The sequence below is a fragment of the Acartia tonsa genome, chromosome 9 (genome assembly GCF_053477335.1).
Source record: "Acartia tonsa isolate MP-2025a chromosome 9, ASM5347733v1, whole genome shotgun sequence".
Lineage (NCBI taxonomy): Eukaryota > Metazoa > Arthropoda > Copepoda > Calanoida > Acartiidae > Acartia > Acartia tonsa.
Window position 1 is genome coordinate 24,133,757 of NC_137268.1, and position 23,961 is coordinate 24,157,717.

General features: G+C 33.7%; 2 protein-coding genes across 2 annotated transcripts in view; one reads left to right on the forward strand and one right to left on the reverse strand.

Moving 5' to 3' along the window:
* The window catches only part of LOC145327453 (activating signal cointegrator 1-like), a 130,755-nt gene that overhangs the window by 69,316 nt on the left and 37,478 nt on the right, over nt 1–23,961 (forward strand). The gene's annotated exons all lie outside the window — the stretch shown is intronic.
* LOC145328588 (eukaryotic translation initiation factor 4E-like) overlaps nt 1,840–23,961 on the reverse strand; it is a 49,704-nt gene continuing 27,582 nt past the window's right edge. Inside the window, exons 7-10 of the mRNA XM_080172332.1 lie at nt 22,828–22,905; nt 6,082–6,180; nt 5,311–5,399; nt 1,840–4,769 (exon numbers count right to left, since the gene is read on the reverse strand). Coding sequence (XP_080028458.1) covers nt 5,322–5,399; nt 6,082–6,180; nt 22,828–22,905 — 255 coding nt within the window. The 3' untranslated portion in view covers nt 1,840–4,769; nt 5,311–5,321. The remainder of the gene's footprint in view (nt 4,770–5,310; nt 5,400–6,081; nt 6,181–22,827; nt 22,906–23,961) is intronic.

Genomic DNA, 23,961 nt, shown 5'->3' on the forward strand with positions numbered 1-23,961 from the left:
CAAAATATAAATTCCCTTTCTTAGCAGACAAAAATTGAACAAACAAAAGAGTTGTTTCCATAGTCTAAAATAAATCTTAAAGTACATTACAATTTAGGGTCTGCAAATCAATAGTTTCCAAAGAAGTAATCCAAAATTATTCACCCTTAAACCAACTTATTATTAAGGGAAGTAGAATAATGTCGTCGTTTAGAAAGGATATTTTTTGGTTAGAAATATAGATCTATCAAATGCTTTGATAAAGTCTTCAAATGTCAATCCATAGAAGTAATTAACAGGTTAATTGTCTATGACTCTGTTTGGGGAAGCGCACCTCCACTCCACCCGACTAAGATAAAATAAAAAATACAAAGTCTATGAGTGTAAGTATCACGTTTTTACTTTTAGTATTAACAAGTACATTAACCTGACGTATTCGTTTCAGATAGCGAGGCTTTTTAAAAAGAATTTTATACGTTATGAAATAAAACACGTCCGGTAATTATAATCAAAATAAGGTAACAGGATATGTATTGTTTTAAACATTGATATATATTAAATACCTATATGAAAGTTTACTATCAACCCACCCCCCAAATTTTTTTTTCTTTTCCAACATTCAAGAGCCAACGAAAAGGAGAACGAGCAACCATAACTTACCAGCTAATGTTCACTCCCTCTATAAAAATTTTGATATTGGTAACAAATAAAAGAGAAGCTTTAATATCGAAGAAAATACATGCATTTATACTGTAGGGCTTCATCTTATGAATTAAAAAGAAACACTTTGATTTAAAAAAAAAAACTATCTGCTGGTGACAATAAATTAAACATGCAACTTTGGCAGGTAACCAAAGTTACATTACAATGTTATCTTATTCGTTTGCTAAGAAATTTGGGTACTGATAAAGAATTGTAATGGTTATTTTTAAACTAGAAGTGTCCAAACTTTTTAACCAACAATTTGGATTTATAACAAGGACAAAATTAGTGTTGTACATGATTAATGTATCGTAAATTGTATTATCCCTAGAATCTAGAAATGTAAGAATAAATTTTGAAATCAGATTGTCCTTTCAAATAGCATGTTCTATTTTTGCTCTACGGATTAAGACAATAAGATATAAGCAATATAATATAAGGAAATGCTAATATATCAAATGCGTAATACCAGCATTAAGTAGGTAAAACGTGAATTCTACGCGTGATTGGTTGATCCTTCATTGCAGCAAGCATATACATATATTTTGAACAATAACAAAAGTAGGCAACAATAATGGATTTATGATTACTTGGATCTTACACCAGATTACCATGTACTTTCATAAGGTGAAACTTCTAGTGGACTAAAATAACAATCACCCCACCCTCCACTACAGGTGAACATATTGATCGATATTGATTTTTGGCCTGTCATAATATCCAAGCATATTCTACATCAGATGCAGCAATGAGCAAAACATGAAGACAGAATTTTATTTCTTCAGGGGGAAAATAAGATAGAAATTTTGCCTTAAACAAGCACAGGCAGGGTCCATTAAGGAGTAGCTTTGTTTCTAGAAAGGGCGATTCTTATGGGAAAAGAAAGTTATAATTAAAGATTTTCAAATTTAAGTACCTAGCTAGGAACTTTTTCCTAACATTGACTAAATAATTTACTGTATTTGAATTTTAAGTATTTGTGATGGAATTTTAACCTCTGCGGAATTCAGTATAAAAAGCATGACAGCAAACGTGTCTAATGACTAATGCCTGCCAGGATTAGGAACTGATATTCGAACATTTATTTCATTTCAAATTTTCTAAAACTCTAGAAATGAAATATAATAAATTTTGCAAGTAATTAAAAATAAATATTAATTTGCTCATAATATAAGATTTATTCATTATTAGTCATTTTACAACACTTCTAGTTTGACATAACTATCTTTTTGAATTCATTTTATGCCATAATAACTATCTTTTTATTTCATGTAAAAATCCTAAAACAAATTATACATGGTCAAAAAATGTTTTCCATAAGTTACTTAAAATATAATAAACAATTTTTGGGATCAAGACTAAGAAATATTAAATATTACCTTATACAATCTTTTTAAAATAGATTAAAAGACTGCTAGCGCCAAAACTGAAGGCGTATAAGAGTATATTTTGTTGGTTTTGCCGATTTTAATAATTTAAAAAGAAGTATTACGGTAATACTTGATATTTCTAACTTGACACCCATTTCTACATATATCAGTTTTGATCAACAAAAATGAAATACAAGATCAAAACTAAATTTTTACAATTTTTGTAGAGATATTAAAAATAATAAAATTACTGTCTTATGTATAAAATTAAATTGCTATGTTTTTTTAGTTTATTTAAGACTAGAATTCATTATACATAGAGGCTTTATAATAAGGCAAGCTTTTTTGCATTAAAATAACAAAACATTAAAAAATTAAGTAAAAACATGCCTTTTTTAATAATACACAGTTTTTGTGTGTGTGGATTGATTTAATAAGTTTTAGAATTATAAATATTATAAAAATGTAATGAAAATATAAAATCATACCTTCTTGGGGATCAATAAAATTTAAAAACAGATAAAATAGAAGAAAATATTTAAAATACATAGGTAACTTTTTAAATAAATAAGTGTTATTTTTTCAAATTCATATAATTGTTAATTTTATAATGTAAAAAACTAATACATAGGAGTTTTAAGATTATATTAAAATAAACCGACTTTCTAGATTCTTTGAATTATTTGACTTTTCCAAAAATTGCAAGAAAAATTCTTTCCTTTTTTGAGAGATAATCATTGTAAAATAAGCTGTATGGAAAAACTGTATCCTATTAAATTTATATTTTTATTCATATAACATTCAATACTAATAAACACACATAAATTATACTTCATATAAACTTGATTTTAACTACAACCTTTCACCTAATATTCTCACTTTCATTGTCACATTATATTTCATTCAAAGTTAAGCTGATAACATTCCTTGATTTAATTCAACAGCTTTTTGCATGTAGCATATCTACTCCACAAATCAATTATTTTCACGTTTACTAGCATATGTACACGTCATATATAGGGATTCAGACGATCATTTCATTTTAATCCTCAAGAAACTTAGAAACATTCCATGACTAAGGCAGACAAACAGGCACACACAATTTCTTATCCGTTTTTACTTTATCAATCTTACAGTTAGAATTTTTAAAATGCCGGACTTATAATATATCTTTTTATAATTCTTATTCAACATAATTTTGTTAGATTCAAAATTAGAGCTAATTTTTGTGATGCTTTAACATGCTCAAATGACTTTTTGGGCAAAAAATTATGCAAAATTAATTTTTTTTAAATACATTTATACAAATTCAATCTTTCTGTCTTGAGCTATTTCATTCTTAGCTACACTGTTTTTTTTTCAATTTTATTTGGGCATTAAAAATTTAAGATTTTAAATTAAAATTAAGATATTTTAAAATTAAGTATGTATTTTAAGCTTTGACACAAAAGTAACAATATTGATGTAGTTTAAAGTAGAATGATTACTCTATTACTCTAGTATTTGCGTTTTAATAAGATCTAAAGCAAAAATATTTACAACTTCCTGAAAAATCTTTTTTTCAAAAACTTAAAAGGACTCTCCACAGAAAAATCAACTTTGGATTTTTGAAAATCTAACCTGAAATTATTATTCTCTGTTCAATTTTAGGCATTTTTTGTTTTTGTGGCATCGCGATCGAAGCCCTTTGAAATTTTTTACCTCCTTTAAGTGAATCCTCCCGCCATTTAATTTGTGCTGCTTTAGTGATTTTTAGCTTCTATTTTTGCCGCCGTTGCCGCATTCATCGCCCTTCTCCGCCGCTACTCCGCTGTTCATCGCTTTTTAATACATGCTCCCCTCTCCCTTGTTCAGAAATTAAATGGAGGCTGGGGGTGTTGTGTATAGCGACGTACGCAATGTATAGCGGAGTAGTGGCGGAGAAGGGCGATGAATGCGGCAACTGCGGCAAAAGATGGTTATATTTGGCGGAGGCGAACACAAAATGGAGGCGGCAGGATTGTCCAGTCAAGGAAGAGGATAAATCGTAGAGCGGCCGGTTGCAATGGAGCAAATGTTCTTTAGCGGCAAACATATATTGAGTGGAGGAAAGTGTAGTATATATTGTTATAGCTGCAGTACAAATAGGCGGCGGACAAAATTTTCAAAGGGCTTCGATCGCGATGCCACAAAAACAAAAAATGCCTAAAATTGAACAGAGAATAATAGTTTCAGGTTAGATTTTCAAAAATCCAAAGTTGATTTTTCTGTGGAGAGTCCTTTTAAAATGTCATCATCAGTGATTAACTGTTATTTTTTTTATGTTATTACTGCACTTCATATAGACATAACTGTCCTTGTTAATTTTAAAATATCTTACTAAATAATTTCTATTTCAATACTGGAAGCCGTAAAGAGAAGCCTTTATCATATAATCTTATTTGAATTTAATTACTTGCATTAAATCAGTAGGTATTTATTTACCAAAATAAAATGTCAGAAATGATTTTTAGCAAAACAATTTTCTAAGTGAAAAATTTTTTTTTTCCATTTCTAAATATTCAAATTTTTTCAATGTAACGTGCAAATTTTGCTGCTTTTTAATGATCATTGACTTCATAATTATTTGTTATTTTTTCTTTATTTTGTTGATCATGTTTACATTTCAGACTGGCTTATGTTGTGTTTGTAGTGATAATTTTCTTCTTTTGTTTGTAGGTAGAGTTTTTAGATTCTTTTCTGAAATAAATAAAAAAATTATCAACAGCAAATAACATAATAAGCTAAACCCTGCATGAAACACACCGCTTAAAGTGCTAAATTTGATAGATTTTTACTCCTTTAAATGTCATTTTAAATGCTAATTACTTTTTATTATTGAAGCTGGAGGCCGCATCAAATCAAAGGTAATGGGTCTACATGTGGCAGCGGTGTATTTTCTGCAAGCTTCCTTCAACTAAAATTTTTCTAGTTTTTTCCCCAGATACTTCATACCTAAATATTATGATTTTCTCTGCTACTATAAAAGAAATCAGTCCGTTTTCGTCGTGTAGATTTCCCTACCAATTAGTCATATTTACGCCCGTAAACATATTTGTGACATTGCATTGTAAATTAGACCAGTCCTCCACTACTTTTGATCACTTTTATCAATATCTTTTTTTAACAGTATTAACCAGTATCAACCTAAGTCTTTTGCTTGTCAGTCATATCTAAATAAAAACATTATTAGAAATTTTAAGCTTATATTTAAAAAGCCACTTACAAAACGAACTCTTACCTTTAATTTAATCAGATAGTATAACGGATTTTCGCCATAGAGCCCTGTTTTATCATGGTATCACTATGAACTTCATAGCCAATAATAACCTAAATAGTAAATATATATATTATATATAGATTACATATGAATTTATACTGTTTTAAAATTCAATTTCATGGCTTTGATAATATGACATAGTTTTAAACTTTTCTAAAAATAGATAAAAAAAATCACAAAACCTTCCCTCAAATAAAATATACCCAATAGATTTGATAAGTTTATGTATGCACCGCTAATTAGGATAAACAAAATAATCCCATCTGCAAATTAAAACAATTGTCGGACACTGATAGTTTAAGCTTTAATAAGACATAAGATTTACACATCAGAACGTGGAGCCTACAACAAAAATATTTCTTTGGTTGTATATATATCATCCCTTTTCTTAAAGCCACTTTTAATGCTGTTGTTGTAGTAGCTCTAATTTTCTGTAGTGCAAGATTTCAGATGCTCACAGTCTTATTGAGTATGACAGGTGTTCCATTTTAAGTCACCCAGTCACTAATAAATGACATTCTCATAAGACAATAGAAATAGAATAGATGGACATTTTCACAGAGAAAAATTTGTCGTCAATTTAGATTGTTCGTTAATCCAGTAGGAGGGGAGGGGATGAATTAAGGGAGGTGCCTGGAGGTTATCGTTATTTAGCCAGCTGCGAGCATCACTTTAACAGAGTACATGAATATCTGTTGCAACATCCAATTAATAATTAATCGATTACTGGACCTGATCGTCAATGCCCAAACGCTTCTTCAGTTTCTGTCCAATTTTGACAATAGAATCTTGAGGTTTAGTCTCACATAGCCACATTGCTAGCTTGTCTCCCTATGATAGATAGATAGATAGAAATTAGATGGTAGTATATATAGGAAATTAGATAACTAGATATATTAATAGATGGTAGGATAGATATATAGACACTTTGATATCCAACTTAGCCATTTAAACATATATCTTTTTTTATAACAATTACAGATAACATGATAATTTTATGTATCTTATTTCAACTAGTCAAAAAGTTGGGGGCAAAATAGTTCTTTCTCTTATGAACTAAAGTTACGATAATTAAATTGATACAAAATACATTTTTGAAAGAAAATCCTCAATCCACATTTGCTATGATCTAATAAAATAAAAAAATGAATAGGTGAAAATAGTAACCAGGATCTTAGGGATAAGATTACTTGGGACAATTTTGAAGCTACTTATGTAAAACAAGGCCAATTTTCCATAAGTACCGCAGCAAAGAAAAAATAGAATAAAGTAAAATATAGCAACTGTAAAAAATAAAGAACACTACTGAATTTCAACCCTGATAAAACTAGAAACCGGTTGATATTTTTGTGATAATAGTTATTAATGAATGGTTACTACGTAACCCGGACTTATTGGAACAAAGCAATTATATGTATATATATATATATATATATATATATATAGAGAGAGAGAGAGAGAGAGGGAGAGATGGAGGGAGAGAAAGAGAGAGATGGAGGAGAAAGGGGAGATGAAGGAGAAAGAGAGAGATGAAGGAGAAAGAGAGTATGAGAGAGAGAAAGAGTTTGAGAGAGAGAACAACGTATAATATTAACAGCGTAGCTATTCTACAACTTTTTTAGATTACATTTAAACAGAGAAAAGGTGATGTTTGAAATTATTTTAACCTATACACAAGTGGTTATTTTTGGGATCGAATATTGTCTTAAAAATGCGCAAATCAGGATATCATATTAGCTGGATAAAAGAATGTTTATATCCTTGTTTTAACTCGGTTTTGATGACTGTGCAATAATAATGAAAGTCTTAAGAATGATTTAACAAAAGAGTTTAGACTTTTTAAATAGTGAAGCTAATCTCAAATTAGAGTATGTCAGTATATCCTTCATTTATGAAATTATGTATGCTTTCTTAACAAGATATATTTTTACTAGCGGATTCGCCCCTAGCCTCTAGGGGCTTTGCCCCAAGAGGTTTGATGAAACAAATTTTTCGTATTTAAGATTTAAAAGAAAAATATAAAAAAATTAAAAAATTGGGGGGGGGGGTATTTCTCATTTTTTGGGGGGTTGGGGGTGTCCCACCCCCCAAGAAAATAGTTATAAACCTTCCCGGGACCCTGCTAGAAGCTACCCTGTAAAGGAGAACCCGATCGGTTCAGCGGTTAGCGAGATCCTTCGCTACAAACAAACACACAAACAGACAAACATCATTCTACTTTGTATTATAGATTGCATAAGGTTCTTATAAGGATCATAAGAAGAAAACGAAGTAGCGGGTTCCGTCCTATTTTTTGAAGCTACTCTGAAACTAGAGTATGTCAGTACGTCCATCCTTTCTTCTTAACCTTCTCTCTTTTAATTGCACGCGAACCTTCTTTTTATTTGACTTTATCTGTTAGTTTAACCGCTAGCTGGAACATAACGAATATTTGATACTTGTTTTATAGAAGTTCATTCATTAACAATAAATAATTCATTCGTTATTATGTAATAGTAATCCGTATAGAAAATAACAAGATGTCTGTGTGAACTTGTTTTATTCTAAAAAAAAAAGTTAACTTCCCTTTTTTCGGTCGGACCTACGGATATTTCATAATTATAGCAGATGCACAACAAATCAAAATCTTAAATAATCTACCTATCCTACAAAATTTTAAAATCAATCTTTTATCAAATAATTTCAAGCTTCTTGGAAATATATTAAAATAAATTGTCTAGTTACTTAATATTGAATAGGTATAGAAGAAAATAAAACAACAGAGAGTTCAATGATAATTACAAAGTTCCAGTAATTTTGTACTTCAACATCAATTTGAAATGTGCAAAATGGCCATTCTAACATAAATATCAGGGCAAGGAAAGTTTTTTTTAAATAAGAAGTAGCTAATATTAACTTAAAAGCAGGCCTCCTTATATCGGTTGAAATTCCGTTCCAGCGTTTTGCAATTAGCAGCCTTTAAAGTTCATAGATTTTTGTGGATATTAATTGCCAGGAACATTTTTCCATGAACTGCACTGGATCTCTAATATTATATTCATTGCTAGGTAAAGTATTATTATATATTTTATAATTGCACAAAATTTGCAACTTTTAAAAATTTTATAAGACAGATATTTCTAGGTATGTTTTATGAGCAAAAAAAATAAATTTTAATTAAAATTATCCCCTAGCAACAATAAGCGTAATGTCTTTGTTGTGTTAAAAATATATAAAAATAACTGGAACATGTGTTACGTGGGAACATGTGTTACGTGTATAACATTTGCCAAGATCTTAATGGACAAGTAATATCTCTTCCAGAAGATACGCTGAATTAGAACCGGTTTTCATACGAAAAAAAATCCTGTATAGCATCATATTACAGACAATTTTCAACGAATAAAATTATTAACAGTTTTGTTACCCCAGGCTTTCAGCCCTTCGGGGATGGAAAAACTGTTTTCAATTTTATAAATTTTCAATTTACTATCCGCGGAAAGCTGTCTATAATACGATGCGATATATGACTATTATACATTAAAGAATCTTATCAAACTATAGTGACTGCAACTTTAGCCAAAAAGGAATTTATTTTAAATTCTTCATTAGCCCTAAGAATAAATGAAATGAAGATATAATATGTTAACTATAGAACAGATGCAAGATTCCAATAAAAGTATAGAATAAAGGGGAAGCCGTTCTTAAGATCTTAAGTACAAGCACACACCTCTAACTACTTTATTACACGGATTAAATGTTGAGAAAGCAAGAAAATATTTAATTGTCCAAATTATAAAATTCAATGTCAGACATAATTCAATACATTTGTGATTCTCATTTTCACAATAATAAAAATAACATTTGCGGATTTATTTTTAAAATCGAAGCTTTTATAAAATTAGAATCGGTACATCCGTCCAAAAGTCATCCAGAACGGATAGCTTTTTCGTTAATTTAGGCATGTTAGAATTGTCCTATCTATTTGCATGGTGATTCCTGTAGTAGTTGGGTATGATTTAGAAAGCGTGGTACTCTATAATCGTTACCAGAATTTCCGTACATCAATTTTAGTGGATTTTTAACCTTTATGGATGTTGTCATCCTTGTTGAATATCTAACAAGAATGTCATATATTCATAATAAATTCTTCAATTTTCTGGTAGATTTTTTTATGCGTATCATCTCTTTAAGCACTCCCTTCCCTCACTGAATGATTTACTTATTCCAACAGAAAAGAAGAATACTGTATTAGAGTATATGCTACTAGAGTGCCCTATTAGCTATTAGATATATTAGTGAGTATTATTACTTACTTTCAATTATTATTTTCTTTTTATATAAATAGGTTTTTATAAGCAATTCATTATATTTAGGTCAGTTTTATTTATAGGGGCTCATTGGGATTCAAATTATTTTTTTTTTCTTCATCTTTTCTTTAAAAATCGTGAATAAATAAATATCCAATAAATAGTTTATAAAAATATGCATTTATACAATCAAATCTGTCTGGGTTATATATCTATAAATAAAACTTAAAACAATATGTTCAAAACATCAATTTTTGAACACAATTATGAAACATGATAAAAATATTTTTGGATAAAATATTCAAAATTTACAACAGGGAAGAGGGGACACTGGGCTGTTTATTACATTAGTCCCCAAACCGTATTTAATAGCGTATTTTGATTCATTGCCTTTATAAGTTTAAGGACTTCATGATTGATTAAAAAAATGTCCAAACGTTTCAACCACTAGTTGTAATCTAAAGAAGGGGTAATTTTGTACATCATCGTTGGGGATGTACATTAATTTATAGGCCATTGTCTTATCCTTTAAGATTACTGGGATACTAGTTTTGTTAGACCCGAGGGGCCAAGGGCCCGAGCCAACTAAACTGGTATTAATTTTATGATTTTTATTTTTATATTCGTGTGAAAGTGTCTGTATTACGATGCTATACATTTTTTCAGTATGGCTGAGAACCGGTTCTAATTCACCGGACATTAATCGAATTCGAAGCCATACTGGAAAATTTTTTTAAATTTGTATAACCCTTATTTCTAGTCCAAAATGACAAATGGGTCAAGATGTAAAAATATTGTTTTAACATTCCCAATTATGTTATATAACAGTTAATCTCAGAATTCTAAAGGGATAAGACAATGGCCAATATATTGATGTATATCCCCATTAATGATACACAAAATTAACCCTTCTGTAGTGTTTCGGAACGCAATGCCTAGCCGTTCTCGAAATCTTATCTCCTAGCCCTCCGAATGACCAACATAGTGAAGTTTACGAATGTGTATTTATTACCATGAAAACAGTAAGTCTAAAACAAAAATATAAGAATTAATTACATAAAATTAATGGTTATTATTTTTGTAACATCGAGGTTGCGTGATTTCAATTTAATAAAAATATGAATTTTCTAAAAAACTTTAAATTGGCACGAAACATATTAAATCGCATCAGAAATTGATAATTTTAGAATAAAATATTCAATAATATAAAGGAAAATATTCGTATGTCAAAACTTAGCAGTTAAATGGTCTATTTGTTGAAAAATTAATGATTTAAATTTCTTCATAAAATTGTACCATTCTACGCTTATTTTCAAGAATTAAAAGATAAATTCTTACCACATAAGATGTCAAACTAAGCAGGAAGGCTTATTTGAGATCTTCCACGGATTAGAGCGCATGTATATTCAACCAATACATTATTTTCATTCACGTAGCTCCTCACATGGGAATCATCAAAGGAAAAGTGCGCGTCTTTTTTGTTTGTTTACAAGCCACGCGCGGAGATAGTTAGGAATGCCGCGTATCACACTCATTCTCTGGTGTAAGGAAAAGGGAATTAATGGGTTCGAACTTGCCAGGGAATACAAGAAATACATACCGACACACACCCGTCTAGTCACTGGGAATCGAACACAATAACTCATCTTAGCATCATGCGTGCAGACAGTGTCCACAAAATCACAATCTCATAACGCATAAATTACAAGAGTTTAAAATGTCATGGCCATAAGGCCTAAAGTTAATTATGGTAACTTACGAACACCACAATAACTCAAACCGCCTCAGCTACCACATAAGGACAGGAATAAGGAATGGGAAAAGCATTCAACATTCATGAAATGCACATTTACCACTCACACATCTCATTATATCATGGCCTCATAATCTCAATAAAATTAGAATTACAGACCATGTAATTGCGAATACATGAATTAATAATCAATAGTACCTAAACTTCAATTAGGTACCTAAATAATAAAATAGGTAATGATTTTTATACTAAAAATCGCATCGATAATTAAATAATCAACTCAAACTTTTTTCATCAAAGAAAGAAAGATTAAATAATGACATTTCTTCTACTAAATCTTTTTGCTAGAAAAGAAAAGTAAAATTGCATAAAAACTTCTCAATAATTAGAATTTTTCTCCGACGGAAAAATACTTGCTTACATCTAAACATTTTTCAGATAAGATAGGTAGGATCCTTAAATCTAAACATGTTTTAATAAAATAGATACTTAAATCTAAATAAAATATGACTGTAAAAAATCATCAAACTTTGAAAATTAAAATTTCATAATTTTAAATCTTCGTGAATCAAAACTGCGTAAAATTAAAATTGCAATTGAAATATGCAAATTAAATTTACCAAAATAAAACAAAAGCTCAATATAAGAAAAGAACTTCTCTAAATGCTGAATTTGCAATTTCTCTCTGTTTTAAGAAGAAAGCAACTTATACATATTCAAACAGTCATAATTAAGGCAATTTGGGGCCTCAGTCAGAATGAATCCCTCAAGATACAAACTAACAAATCCATCAAATATTAATAATTGCCATGTTCCAGCTATCCTGTCGGACGTTATGTCTTTCCATCACAACTTTTGATACTGCATAATTTCCAACAGGATTTCTGGCGCAGGGCTGCATCAACTGAAAATAAACATAATTAGTGATGTTTAATCAAATTAAAATAAAAAGAATCATGAAATAATTCAAAGAAAACTTTTAGAATCATCAATCAAAGCAAATCGAAATTAAAACAAATTATCTTATGCTTTAGTTTTGCCGTTTTGCGTCATGCCTGGCCGAGGAAACAGAGCTTAGGTACGGCGTAAAGCGGTCTTATTAAGCTTAATTCTACGATACTCAAAGAATCTACTTAATTCATCGGCGAAAAAAATCTGCATTTTTTCTTTAGGTACATCGGTTAAAAGGTAAATAGTAATAATTTTAGTATGCATGTAATATTAAATTATTTATGTGATTGTAATAAATCTTAAAGAAATATTTAAATGATGTAAAAAATCTCATTTTGTTAATTTCTTATCATATCAAATTTCAATCCAACAAGGATAAAAATGTTTATATCTGCGTAGGTACCTAGGAAAATTTCCGCGAAAAAAATCCCTGGTCCCGGAAAGACTTAAATCATTGAAAGAATTTGCGTAAACGTATAAAAAACTTAAGTTTGCATTTCAAATGAAAAAAATCTTGCATCGATTTGAAAGTTTAAACGAAATTGTATCAAAAATTGCGTTTTTTGTCTTTCGAAAAAAAATCTGATAAATCTACCGTAAAAAATAAAATTCAAAGTTAAACAAGAACGATACTTATACTAAACTTTGGGTAGATTGATCTTGAGCAGACGTCTTGCGGAAGTCTCGTTACTCGTGGCGGCTGCGTCATCTGATAATTTATACTTGCAAACCACGGTCCTTCCACCTGGGCGCACTTCTTCAACACGTCCCAATCTGAACTTCTTCATCAAAGCTGTGCTGTCGTCAATCAGCACCACGTCTCCTGGCTCGAGCAGCACCTCGTTGCGGCGCCACTTGACGGACTTGAGTAGCTCGGGCATGAGCTGCTCCTTGTACACCTGATGGAACTGATGGGTCAACTCCTCCAAGTTCTCCAGCCTCCTGGTAATGGGCTCCTTGCAACCTGTTTCGAAGGTGCAGATTGCATCATTGGTCCTGCCACCTAACAGATCAGCAGGTGAAATTATCCTCCAGCTATTGACGTCATCTCCTTGGGTGGCATACGTCAATGGTTTAGAATTCAACACTCTAGCGGTCTCAGCACACAACACCAATAAATCATTGAAGGTTACAGTAGCACCAGCCAACTTCTTGTTCAACACACGCTTGACCAGCCCAACCTGCCTCTCCACAGTACCAACGAACGAGTGTGCTGCGGTGGGCACAAGATGCCATTCAAAATGCATCCTGGTATCCATCAAAAGTTCATCTAGAATGCGTTTGGTACCAGCCATATTGGTACCACGATCTGTAGTAACCCTTCTAGGCATATTATAAAACGCCTGAAGTTTTCTTAAGCTGACCAGCACGGCTTCAGTTGAATAATCGGTCAACACATCAATAAACACAGCCTGTGTAAATCTACAAGCTACAATCAACAACCAGACTTTGTACTTAGTCTTGGAACTCCTGGTGCCAACGCCAGGTTTAACAACTTCTATCGGCCCCGCAAGGTCCATGTGCACCTCTTGGAAGGGCACTGAGGGCTCCACACGGTCTGGCAGAATATTAGCCATTGCAGGACTCGAACGCTTGGCATATTCAATGGAACATGCAGCACAATTCTTGACCACCTTCATAGCCTCCATGCGGCCATGTGTGATCCAAGCATACCTTCGGCTTTGCGCCAATGTTTTACGATGGCCTCCATGTCCCAGCTCATCGTGAGACTGTTGGAGGATGAGCTTTGCCAGCCTGTTGTGGCGGCTGAGCAAGACAACACCTGGGCTGTCCTTCATAACTTTCCTGGGGCCTCCAGCTGCAGCCTCAAGAGCTTCATCTCCTCTGGCGGCCATTTTGAGTATTGTAAATGACTAATAGGAAAACATCCATCATGACCCACTATGGGCCAACAAACCTGGACCTTGTGATGATAGGGTTGAAGGGAGTCGAATTTCCCCTCGGCGTCCATGGTCATCTCCTTCTCTTGGTTGAAGGATGTCAAAAACAAGTCACAAACAGAATCCATGTATGTGTTTGTGAAAGTATAGTTCTCATAATACCTAGAACTATCATTGTTGCTAACACCATCCTCATTTGTTGCAACACCACGTTTCTTGACAAGCAACATTTTAAAGCAGTTGGCAGCCTTAAGAACTGCGGCCACAGTCCTCCTTGCCTGCCTGTAGGTCCTTCTTGCCAGGGACCTCCAGAAATCATTGTCCACTGCTTGTGTGAACATTACCTTGAGCTTCGCCATCTTTGGATTTAGCTCACTCTCGGGAATAGATGCATTAACCTCACCCGCCGTTTTAACGGGCCACTGGTCCTGTTCCAGGCGCAACCAGCTTGGACCTTCCTGGTATGTAGATCCAGGTTGTACATCCTCAATCGTACACAAACCTCGCGTCGCCAAATCGGCGATGTTGTGTTGGGTTGGAACCCATCTCCAATCTTCAGGGCTCGTCAACTGTTGTATCTCAGAAACACGATGACTGTTGAAAACATTTAGCATAACACTGTCACTGGATAACTGAGCCAGGGCACAGCTGCTATCACTAAAAAATACTTTGCCAGAAATGCTGAAAGGTAGAGCTCTGACAACTGTATCCACAAGCCTTGCCAAGATTAAACAACTAAGCATTTCTAACCTTGGTATAGACTCTATCTTCACTGGTGCGACACGTGACTTGGCGCAACACAAAATTACATCAAATCCTCCAGAAACTGGCCATCTCAGGTAGGTGATGGCTGCATAGGCCTGGTTTGATGCATCACAGAAACCAACAACCATTGGAAGCCCCAACGGCTTATCAGGAACCATCGAACGTCTGAACGACACACTTCCAAGTGCCGCCCGGTCCTGGAGGCTGCTCACGAGCTCTGACCTCAACTCTCCAGGTATGACATCATCCCAGTTGCATCCATGTATGCAAACTGAGCGCAGACAAAGCTTGGATTTAAGCAGCAATGGTGCTGCAAGACCCATCGGGTCATATAATTGTTGCACAATTCTCCAAACTTCTCGTTTAGTTATCAACTCAGGTAGACTTCTCCAGAGATCCTCCAGATCCAGGTCTTCTAGTAGCTTTCTACCCTTGATCTTCTCGCTGTGGTTGGCTCTGACAGGCAGGAATAATTTATCCTGTTTTGGGGCCCACACAATGCCCAAAACTTTCACACTGTCAACATCATCTCCAGAATAAATAACAGATTTAAATCTGAAATTTCCAGGTTCAATCATCTCTTCCAGCTCTCGGACCAGCTGGACAGCTTCAGGTTTACTGTTATGACCGCTTAAACAGTCATCCACGTAAGTACAAGTCTCCAATTTGACCGAAGGAGGATCTTGATACAAAATAAATTCAGATCTGGGTGGTTGCTGAACATCTCTCCACACATCTTGCTGGGCTACAACATCAGAACCTCTAATCTTCTCAGATCCATAAACATCATGAACATCCTGCAGGGAACGTCCACCAAAAATACGACCAGTGAGTCTGAGGGCGGTCACGGCCATATCGCCGGCCAAGGCTTCACCAAAATTGATGGTTCTGGTGAGATAAACCTCCGGCTCTCCATCAACTGTATCAGCGAAAAAAACACGTTTCAGCTGAGAATCTTCATAGGTAGCTAACAAAGAATTGTAGAACTTCTGAATGTCAGCCACGAATGCACACTTGTAACTTCTGAACCGAATAAGATTGTGCATCAGGGAATATAATGGAACTGGCCCGTCCATCATAATACTATTGAGGCTTAGCCCCTTGCAGCAGAGGCTAGAATTGGCGCATATCCTCAACGGCGTGGAAATAGATTCTTTATATGCGCAGACTAAGCTCGAATAATACACAGACTTAGTATAAGCTAGATCTTCTGGCGACGCTTTAGTGTACACGCCACGAGAAACAGCTTCTTGGAACACTTGGCAGAAGGTGTCATATTCACCTTTTTTGACCATCCTCTGCCGGTCACGTAAGCAGATCTTGTACGCCTGCTCTGAGTTATCAAACAACACACTTGGCGGCTGCTTGTAAGGATATGAGGCCGTCCAGATACGGTTCTCAAGATCCAACGTCAATCCTTCTTCAATCAGCTGCCGCTTACGCACGTCCAAGGCGGACTGCCCGGCGGCAATGGCGGCGCAATGACGGCAGTTCTTACAACCGCTGCACATTGATGGCGGCTGTATACCCAAACTTTCTGTACTCAGGAACTCCATCTTGCTGACCTCCAACTTAGTAGCTTTACAGGCGACAGGATTAGTAACAGTCCTGCCGTCCGCAGACACAACTAAATAACCTGTACCAAATAAGCTTCTGTACAGTCTAGAATCACCAACCATTTTATCTGCACACGGGAACATAGCTGGTGTTAGATGGCCGATAAGAATGTCTATCTTACCATCAACCATAGAAAAATTATCAGGCTTCATGTTGAAAATTTCGGCGGCGGCTGCAGGATCAATAGAACGCAACCCTTCTTCAGTACCAATGTTGGGCACTACCGCCGCCTCCAGAATATGGCAATTCCGGTTGCGGTCAACCAAGCAGATTTTAACTGTAGGACATGCTTGGCTCTTTCCATCTGCCAAAGAAATAGTAGCTGTGCGACCAGTTGATGGCAACTCTAACTTCTTGGCGATACTTCTAGAAATCAATGTAAGATTTGCTCCAGAGTCCCACATAGCATTGACGGTGACTTGACGTTTGTCAGCCGCCAATGCTGGGAGCTGCTGCAACATCAGCATAAAATTGTTCTTGCTAAACAACTGTGATTCATAAACTGCCGCAACTTGTCCAGCAACAGACTCATGAATTAAACTATTATGGGGTTGATTGCAGCTGTCTATGGTACAGCTGCCAAGTTTATCGGCCCTAGGACAGTCGGCAACCCTATGCCCTTTCTGCAAGCACAACAAACAGGCTCCTATCTTCTTGATGAAGTTTTTACGTTCAGGAACAGACATATCCCTAAACTTGGAACACTTAAACAAAAGGTGATCAGAACTACAACCTTCCAACGGGCAAGGCTGTTTCTTCTTGGTCTTAGCTGGAGACCCAGGTTTACCTACGGCTGTAGCTGCGGCCGCAGGATTACCTTTCTTCTTGGAGGGGGTGTCTACATCGGTCGAGCACCTCATCAAAATGGCGCCCCTCTGTTCCTCAATAATCTTCAACAGCTTTGGAACATCTGGGACATCCATCGAGCCCAACGCTAGGTTGAGCTTATCTTGAAAATCACGGGGCAACTTCTTGGATAACATCTCCAGAAGGATCACGGTCAACCACTGGCTTGTGGTAACCTCATCATCATCATCATCTTTAGTCAGCTGCTCGAGCTGGCTAACTGCACCACCAAACTCTGCTAACACAGTCACAATCTGGTTGGAGTCCGACGGTTTAGACTTCTTCTCCCATTGGTTGAAAAGGCAGAGCATCTGACGTGTTTTGGACTTGAAACGCGCATCAAGGTAAGCCCACTGAGATTCATGCGATTGAATCTGAATTAACTGGAGTCTCAACTCTTTATTTTTACAGACCTTTTCACTGCTCAACAATAACTGTAAATATGACGGGTCCTGTCCTACAGTAAGCTTTTTAAAATTGTCTTTGAAACTTACATAGGCTGCTTCTTGGCCGTCAAAGCTGGGAAGAAGACGTTCGTCGACACGATTCATATATCCTGGCGTGAACATAGAACCGGTGCCGAACTGTGGTGTGCCAAACGATGACACAAATGGCGATGCTGTCGAGGCACCCGCCGTCGTTGTGGGTGGCTTCACAGGTTCAAGCTTAACCTCAGCCAGCCGTTTCATCAAAGCAGACAAAGTGTTTATAATTGGTTCAGGTAAGGGAAAATATGACCCTTTAATAACTTTCACAATCTTTAAGCATCGATCATATAGTTCAGCCTTATGGTCAGGCAAATTATCACCAACTAAATCAACAACACTTTGAATGTCACTAAGCTCTTCTATAGCATCTAGAGCATCCTTCAAAGCACTATAGTCTTTTTGCACAGTAACTATATCAGAATAAATGTCACTAAACTCCTCAAGCTCTTGGATTCTCACACCAAGCTTGCTAAAACCGACCATGATGCTATCGAATGTCTCGAACTTGTCATGGACAAGGATTGACTCCTTAGTGAAATGTCTAACATCAAGCTCTGAAGATTCACTGACCAACTTCATCACTTTACTTAGTTCACTGGTTAGGGCCTCGACGGCTGGGCGCAGCCGCAATCCCAATTGAGCGCCTTTATTCTTTTTAGGACCCATGATTGTCACTAAAGTTAACTGTACTGATTACGACTATAATAATGTGTGGTAAGGTATCACAACCAACACATTCACAAAACTTCACAGATTCTTCTTAGCCGCATCTGTTCTGTCTTGTTTTCATTGTTTCGGAACGCAATGCCTAGCCGTTCTCGAAATCTTATCTCCAAGCCCTCCGAATGACCAACATAGTGAAGTTTACGAATGTGTATTTATTACCATGAAAACAGTAAGTCTAAAACAAAAATATAAGAATTAATTACATAAAATTAATGGTTATTATTTTTGTAACATCGAGGTTGCGTGATTTCAATTTAATAAAAATATGAATTTTCTAAAAAACTTTAAATTGGCACGAAACATATTAAATCGCATCAGAAATTGATAATTTTAGAATAAAATAATCAATAATATAAAGGAAAATATTCGTATGTCAAAACTTAGCAGTTAAATGGTCTATTTGTTGAAAAATTAATGATTTAAATTTCTTCATAAAATTGTACCATTCTACGCTTATTTTCAAGAATTAAAAGATAAATTCTTACCACATATGATGTCAAACTAAGCAGGAAGGCTTATTTGAGATCTTCCACGGATTAGAGCGCATGTATATTCAACCAATACATTATTTTCATTCACGTAGCTCCTCACATGGGAATCATCAAAGGAAAAGTGCGCGTCTTTTTTGTTTGTTTACAAGCCACGCGCGGAGATAGTTAGGAATGCCGCGTATCACACTCATTCTCTGGTGTAAGGAAAAGGGAATTAATGGGTTCGAACTTGCCAGGGAATACAAGAAATACATACCGACACATGTAGATTAAAATTAGTGGCTGAAATGTTTGAACACTCAACTTAACGAACCAACCAATCAAATTTTACCAAAAGTCCCAAAGGTTGATTAGCCAATGAAAAATATGTTATTATAAAACTTTGAGGATTAGTGTAAAACAGCCTGCCCAATGTCCCCTACCTCCCTGTTTGCGAATACTGTTTGGTAATTGTCATTCTGTTAATAGGAAAGTGCCCAAATCTTAAGGCATAATATTAATAAGGTGTAAATTAAAAGTAAGCAAGAGATCTAGAAATTAGAGCATTAACGAGCTGCTTCTAAATATTTCTGTTTGTCTCAAGCAAACCGCTGAACCAATATGGTACTCAATTACAGTAAAGCTTCTCATAACTTTTTTAAAGAGAGGAGAAACCCCTCCCGAATTACATTACATTTTCCGTTTCAAACTAAAATTGGAAGTAAAAAACTAAATTTTCATATTTTTATTTAACTTGCTGTGCTTCAATGACTGTTTTCAATCTTGTTTTTGATGCTTAAAATACTTTACATAACTAGGTAATTAGAAACAAGTGTCAAAAAGCTTTAAATAAAGAAATAAGTAATGAGGGAGCTTCTTTCTTCACTATTTTAGCCAAATTGTCCAAGTGATAAGAATTAAAATAGAAACGAATCCTTTTATTTGTATTCTTATTTAGAAAACTAGTTGTTTCACCCCAATCCCCAAGAAGATGGCGAGGGAGTTCAGGAAAATAGCATGAAACCACATTAAGACACAGTAAAGCTACCCTGAAAATTACAACTCATTAGCAATTTCCGAGAACTTTCAAATTCTGATTAAAAAATCTTACCACTTACCATTATACATTAGTTATTTCACCCCTAGACTTTGGAGGAAGTTTAAATAGGCCAGGAAAATAGCATAAAGCCACCCAAAGACACAGCTAAGGCTTCAAAGAAAAGAACAACTCATTCGGACCAACGAGGTCTCAGCATGAGACAAAAAACTTACTAATTTGCAATGAAGATATTTGATTACATGAGTAATTTTTACAAATGAAAATTGATAACATTTATTTATCCTTTAATTCATTCATTTTTTACAACTTCAAAATGTAAAAGTTTTTTTTTCTGTCCAGGTATATTTTTATTTAAAGGGCGAATATAGGTTTGATATAATATGAGCTTATTTCAAAGGTGCCATTATATAGATTATAAATAACTTAAGGATATTGACATATCTAATTGTATAAGTCTGTTTATAGCTTAAAACCTTTCTAACTCAAGATAATATTATGTAATAAGTGTGGTTCCCTAAGAACTCAATTACCCTAGCATCACACAAGGCTTCGTAGCAAGGTTGAATTAAAAAGCTTTCGTTAAAAGATAGTCGTAATAACGTGGAAACCAATTAATCAGGGGTAAATATACCCATCTTCTACCTTAATACAAATTATATAAAGTAAAATATTTAAAAGTTTAAAAAAACATCAAATAATGTAAAAAGTAAAAAAAAATAATTGATAAAATTTTCTTGGAGGAAGAATGATTTCAAATCCCTGTTTTTTTAAGGTTCGTGTGTGTGTGTGTTAAAATTGCGTACATCAGGGTTTTTATATTTTCCAGAATCAACCAATGATCTTTGTACAGAAAATAAACTTTAAGACGTATTATTTACCCTAGTCAAAACTTTTACGCAAATTATTTCTACGCTTTTTAAAAATTGAATTAAAGAGTATATAATCTAAAATAATAAACATTTAAATTATCATTTAAGATGCGTGCCATTGTAATAGTCAATCAAACTTAAGCAAAATAGTCAAAAAAAAAGTCTTGTAAAGGGCTAAAATAAACCGTTTGTCGTCAATCTCATTTATCATATGTTCAATTGAAACAGAAAATTGAAAAATCTACTTAAGGATTTTTTTGAATTTTTAAATTTGGCATAGATATTTTAAAAGTATGAAATGGCACCTTTCATATAAGCTCATATCATATCGAACATATATTCGCCCTTTAAGTACGTAATAATGGGGGAAATGTAAATGACGTAAAAATCACTTCTCCTCCAACATAATTATAAATTGACATAGCCATGATTAATCGCATAAAAAGATTAATTTATTTTTCAATTTAATATCTCTTAATCCTTGGCAACAACTATTAATTTGTTAATTTATAGTCTCTGGTACAATCTTTAGATGAGAATTATGCACATGAATGGAAAATAAAGAGCATTTTACAGTAACAGATTTTTATTTCAAATACTCGTCTAATGTTCAGTTATATTAAAATCATTTAGAATAATGCCAAACATTTAACTAGAAACATGTATCTACACACTAGAAATCTTTATCTACTAACTAGAAACCTGTATCTACAATACTCTAAACCTATATCTAGTATCTACACTAAGATATATAAGTTTTCCGGAATTTTAAAGTTAGGGGGAGATTTGAAATTTTGGCATCTGTGATTGGTGGATTTAATAAATCTGCGCTCTGATTGGATGGCGTACATCATTCAACCAATTAAAGCGCAGGTAGTTTAAAATCCACCTATTCTATTGGTCAAAATTAGTTAACTTAAAATGCATTTCCGCTTTTAGATAAAGGATTATACAAAAAACTAATTTTATAAAAATCCTTAAAATTTGATGCAGATTTCAAATCTCCCCCTAACATTAAAATTCCGGAAAACTTATATATCTTAATCTACACACAAGAAACTTGTATCTACACACTAGAAACCTGTTGTTACACACTATAAACCTATATCTATCCACTCGGAACTTTTATCTACAATACTATAAACCTATCTCTACACACTAGAAACCTTTATCTACAACACTAGAAACCTGTATCTACAACACACACTATAAACATGTATCTACAACACTAGAAACCTGTATCTACAACACACACTATAAACATATATCTACAACACTAGAAACCTGTATCTACAACACACACTATAAACATTTATCTACACACTAGAAACTGTTTCTACAACACACACTATGAACATATATCTACACACTAGAAACTGTTTCTACAACACACACTATAAACATGTATCTACACAGTAGAAACCTGTATCTAAACACTAGAAACATGTACCTACAAAAAAGCAACCTGTATCTACACAATAGAAACCTGTATCTGCTCATTAAAAAGCTTTATCTACACACTACAAACCTGTTATTACACCCAAGAAACCTATATTTATAAACTAGAAACCAGTATTTACAACACTAGAAACCTATAACTACACACTAGAAATCTGTATCTACACCCAAAAAAACTATAACTAAAAACTAGAAACCTGTATCTACAACACTAGAAACCTGTATCTACAACACTAGAAACCTGAATCTACAACACTAGAAACCTGTATCTACTTGTTAAGTTACCTTTGTTCTAACATTGACAACAGCTCCATTAACAAGCACACTGTCACTCTCAAACGTCTCTCCAATCAAACACAGAACCTTAACAATTAAAATATTTTTAAGGGGATCTTTCAATCAGAGTTCTTGTAAGGCTTAGTCATATATAGCTCATAAATGGTATTTAATAACTTTTTTCAATCGCTGAAATTAAAAGATATCAGTAGGTGTGTTATGTTATTGAAATAATGCATCTTAATATCAAAATGTTCCTATATTTAATCATTTTTTTAAAATTTTTAGGACTGCGGCATTACTATGGGATTTAAGGAGAATTGTTTTAAATATTTCAACTATTCATCGAACAAGGTCAAAATTTAATTCAGGGATAGAGGGAATGATATTCAGCTTTATTACCTAATCAATAAAGGGGAATATTTTAGCTTTTTTTAGCCGTTTTCCATTTGGTTTCATCCATTCCTACATGCTACTCTGTAAGTTTATATGTATAAATTCTAGTTGTTGGACCAGAGTAAAATACGACACATGGGTTTTCAGTATGGCTCAAATGCAGTTCTAATCCAATGGATATTTATCGACCTTAACAGTTTTCCTGTATTTCTGACAATTAAAAATAAAATTACAATTTTATGCCTGAATTACACAGAATATTTGTAAGAAAAAAAGGACAATAAATTTTAAGTAGCGCAGCTATGTTCAGAATAAAAATAAAAATTGCCAATGTAAGGGGAAATGGCCTTAACTTGCACAGGTAGATTCTAGATGTACCCAATTTCAGAAAAGTATTTTCGGAGATCTTTAAAAACAGAGAGATACTCTAGTAAGGCTAAAATAACATTAACATTAAGGAAAATTTAAAGGGAGAAAAATTTAAGAAAATATTAATAAGTATATCATTTTAACACAACTAGGAAATTTGTTTGATAAAATCTAAGATAAAAATATTTAATTCTAACAGAAAATTAATACCAAGTTAAAAACAAAACTTTTATTGGTAGGTTCCTACTTGAAAACTAGAAATAAGGAATTTCTTATAGACAAAAACTGAATTTATAAGAAAACCTGAAGTTCAAAATGGACAGTGTAATATGATTTTATCTTGGTACCTACAGAAAATATCTATAGACATAGGTATAA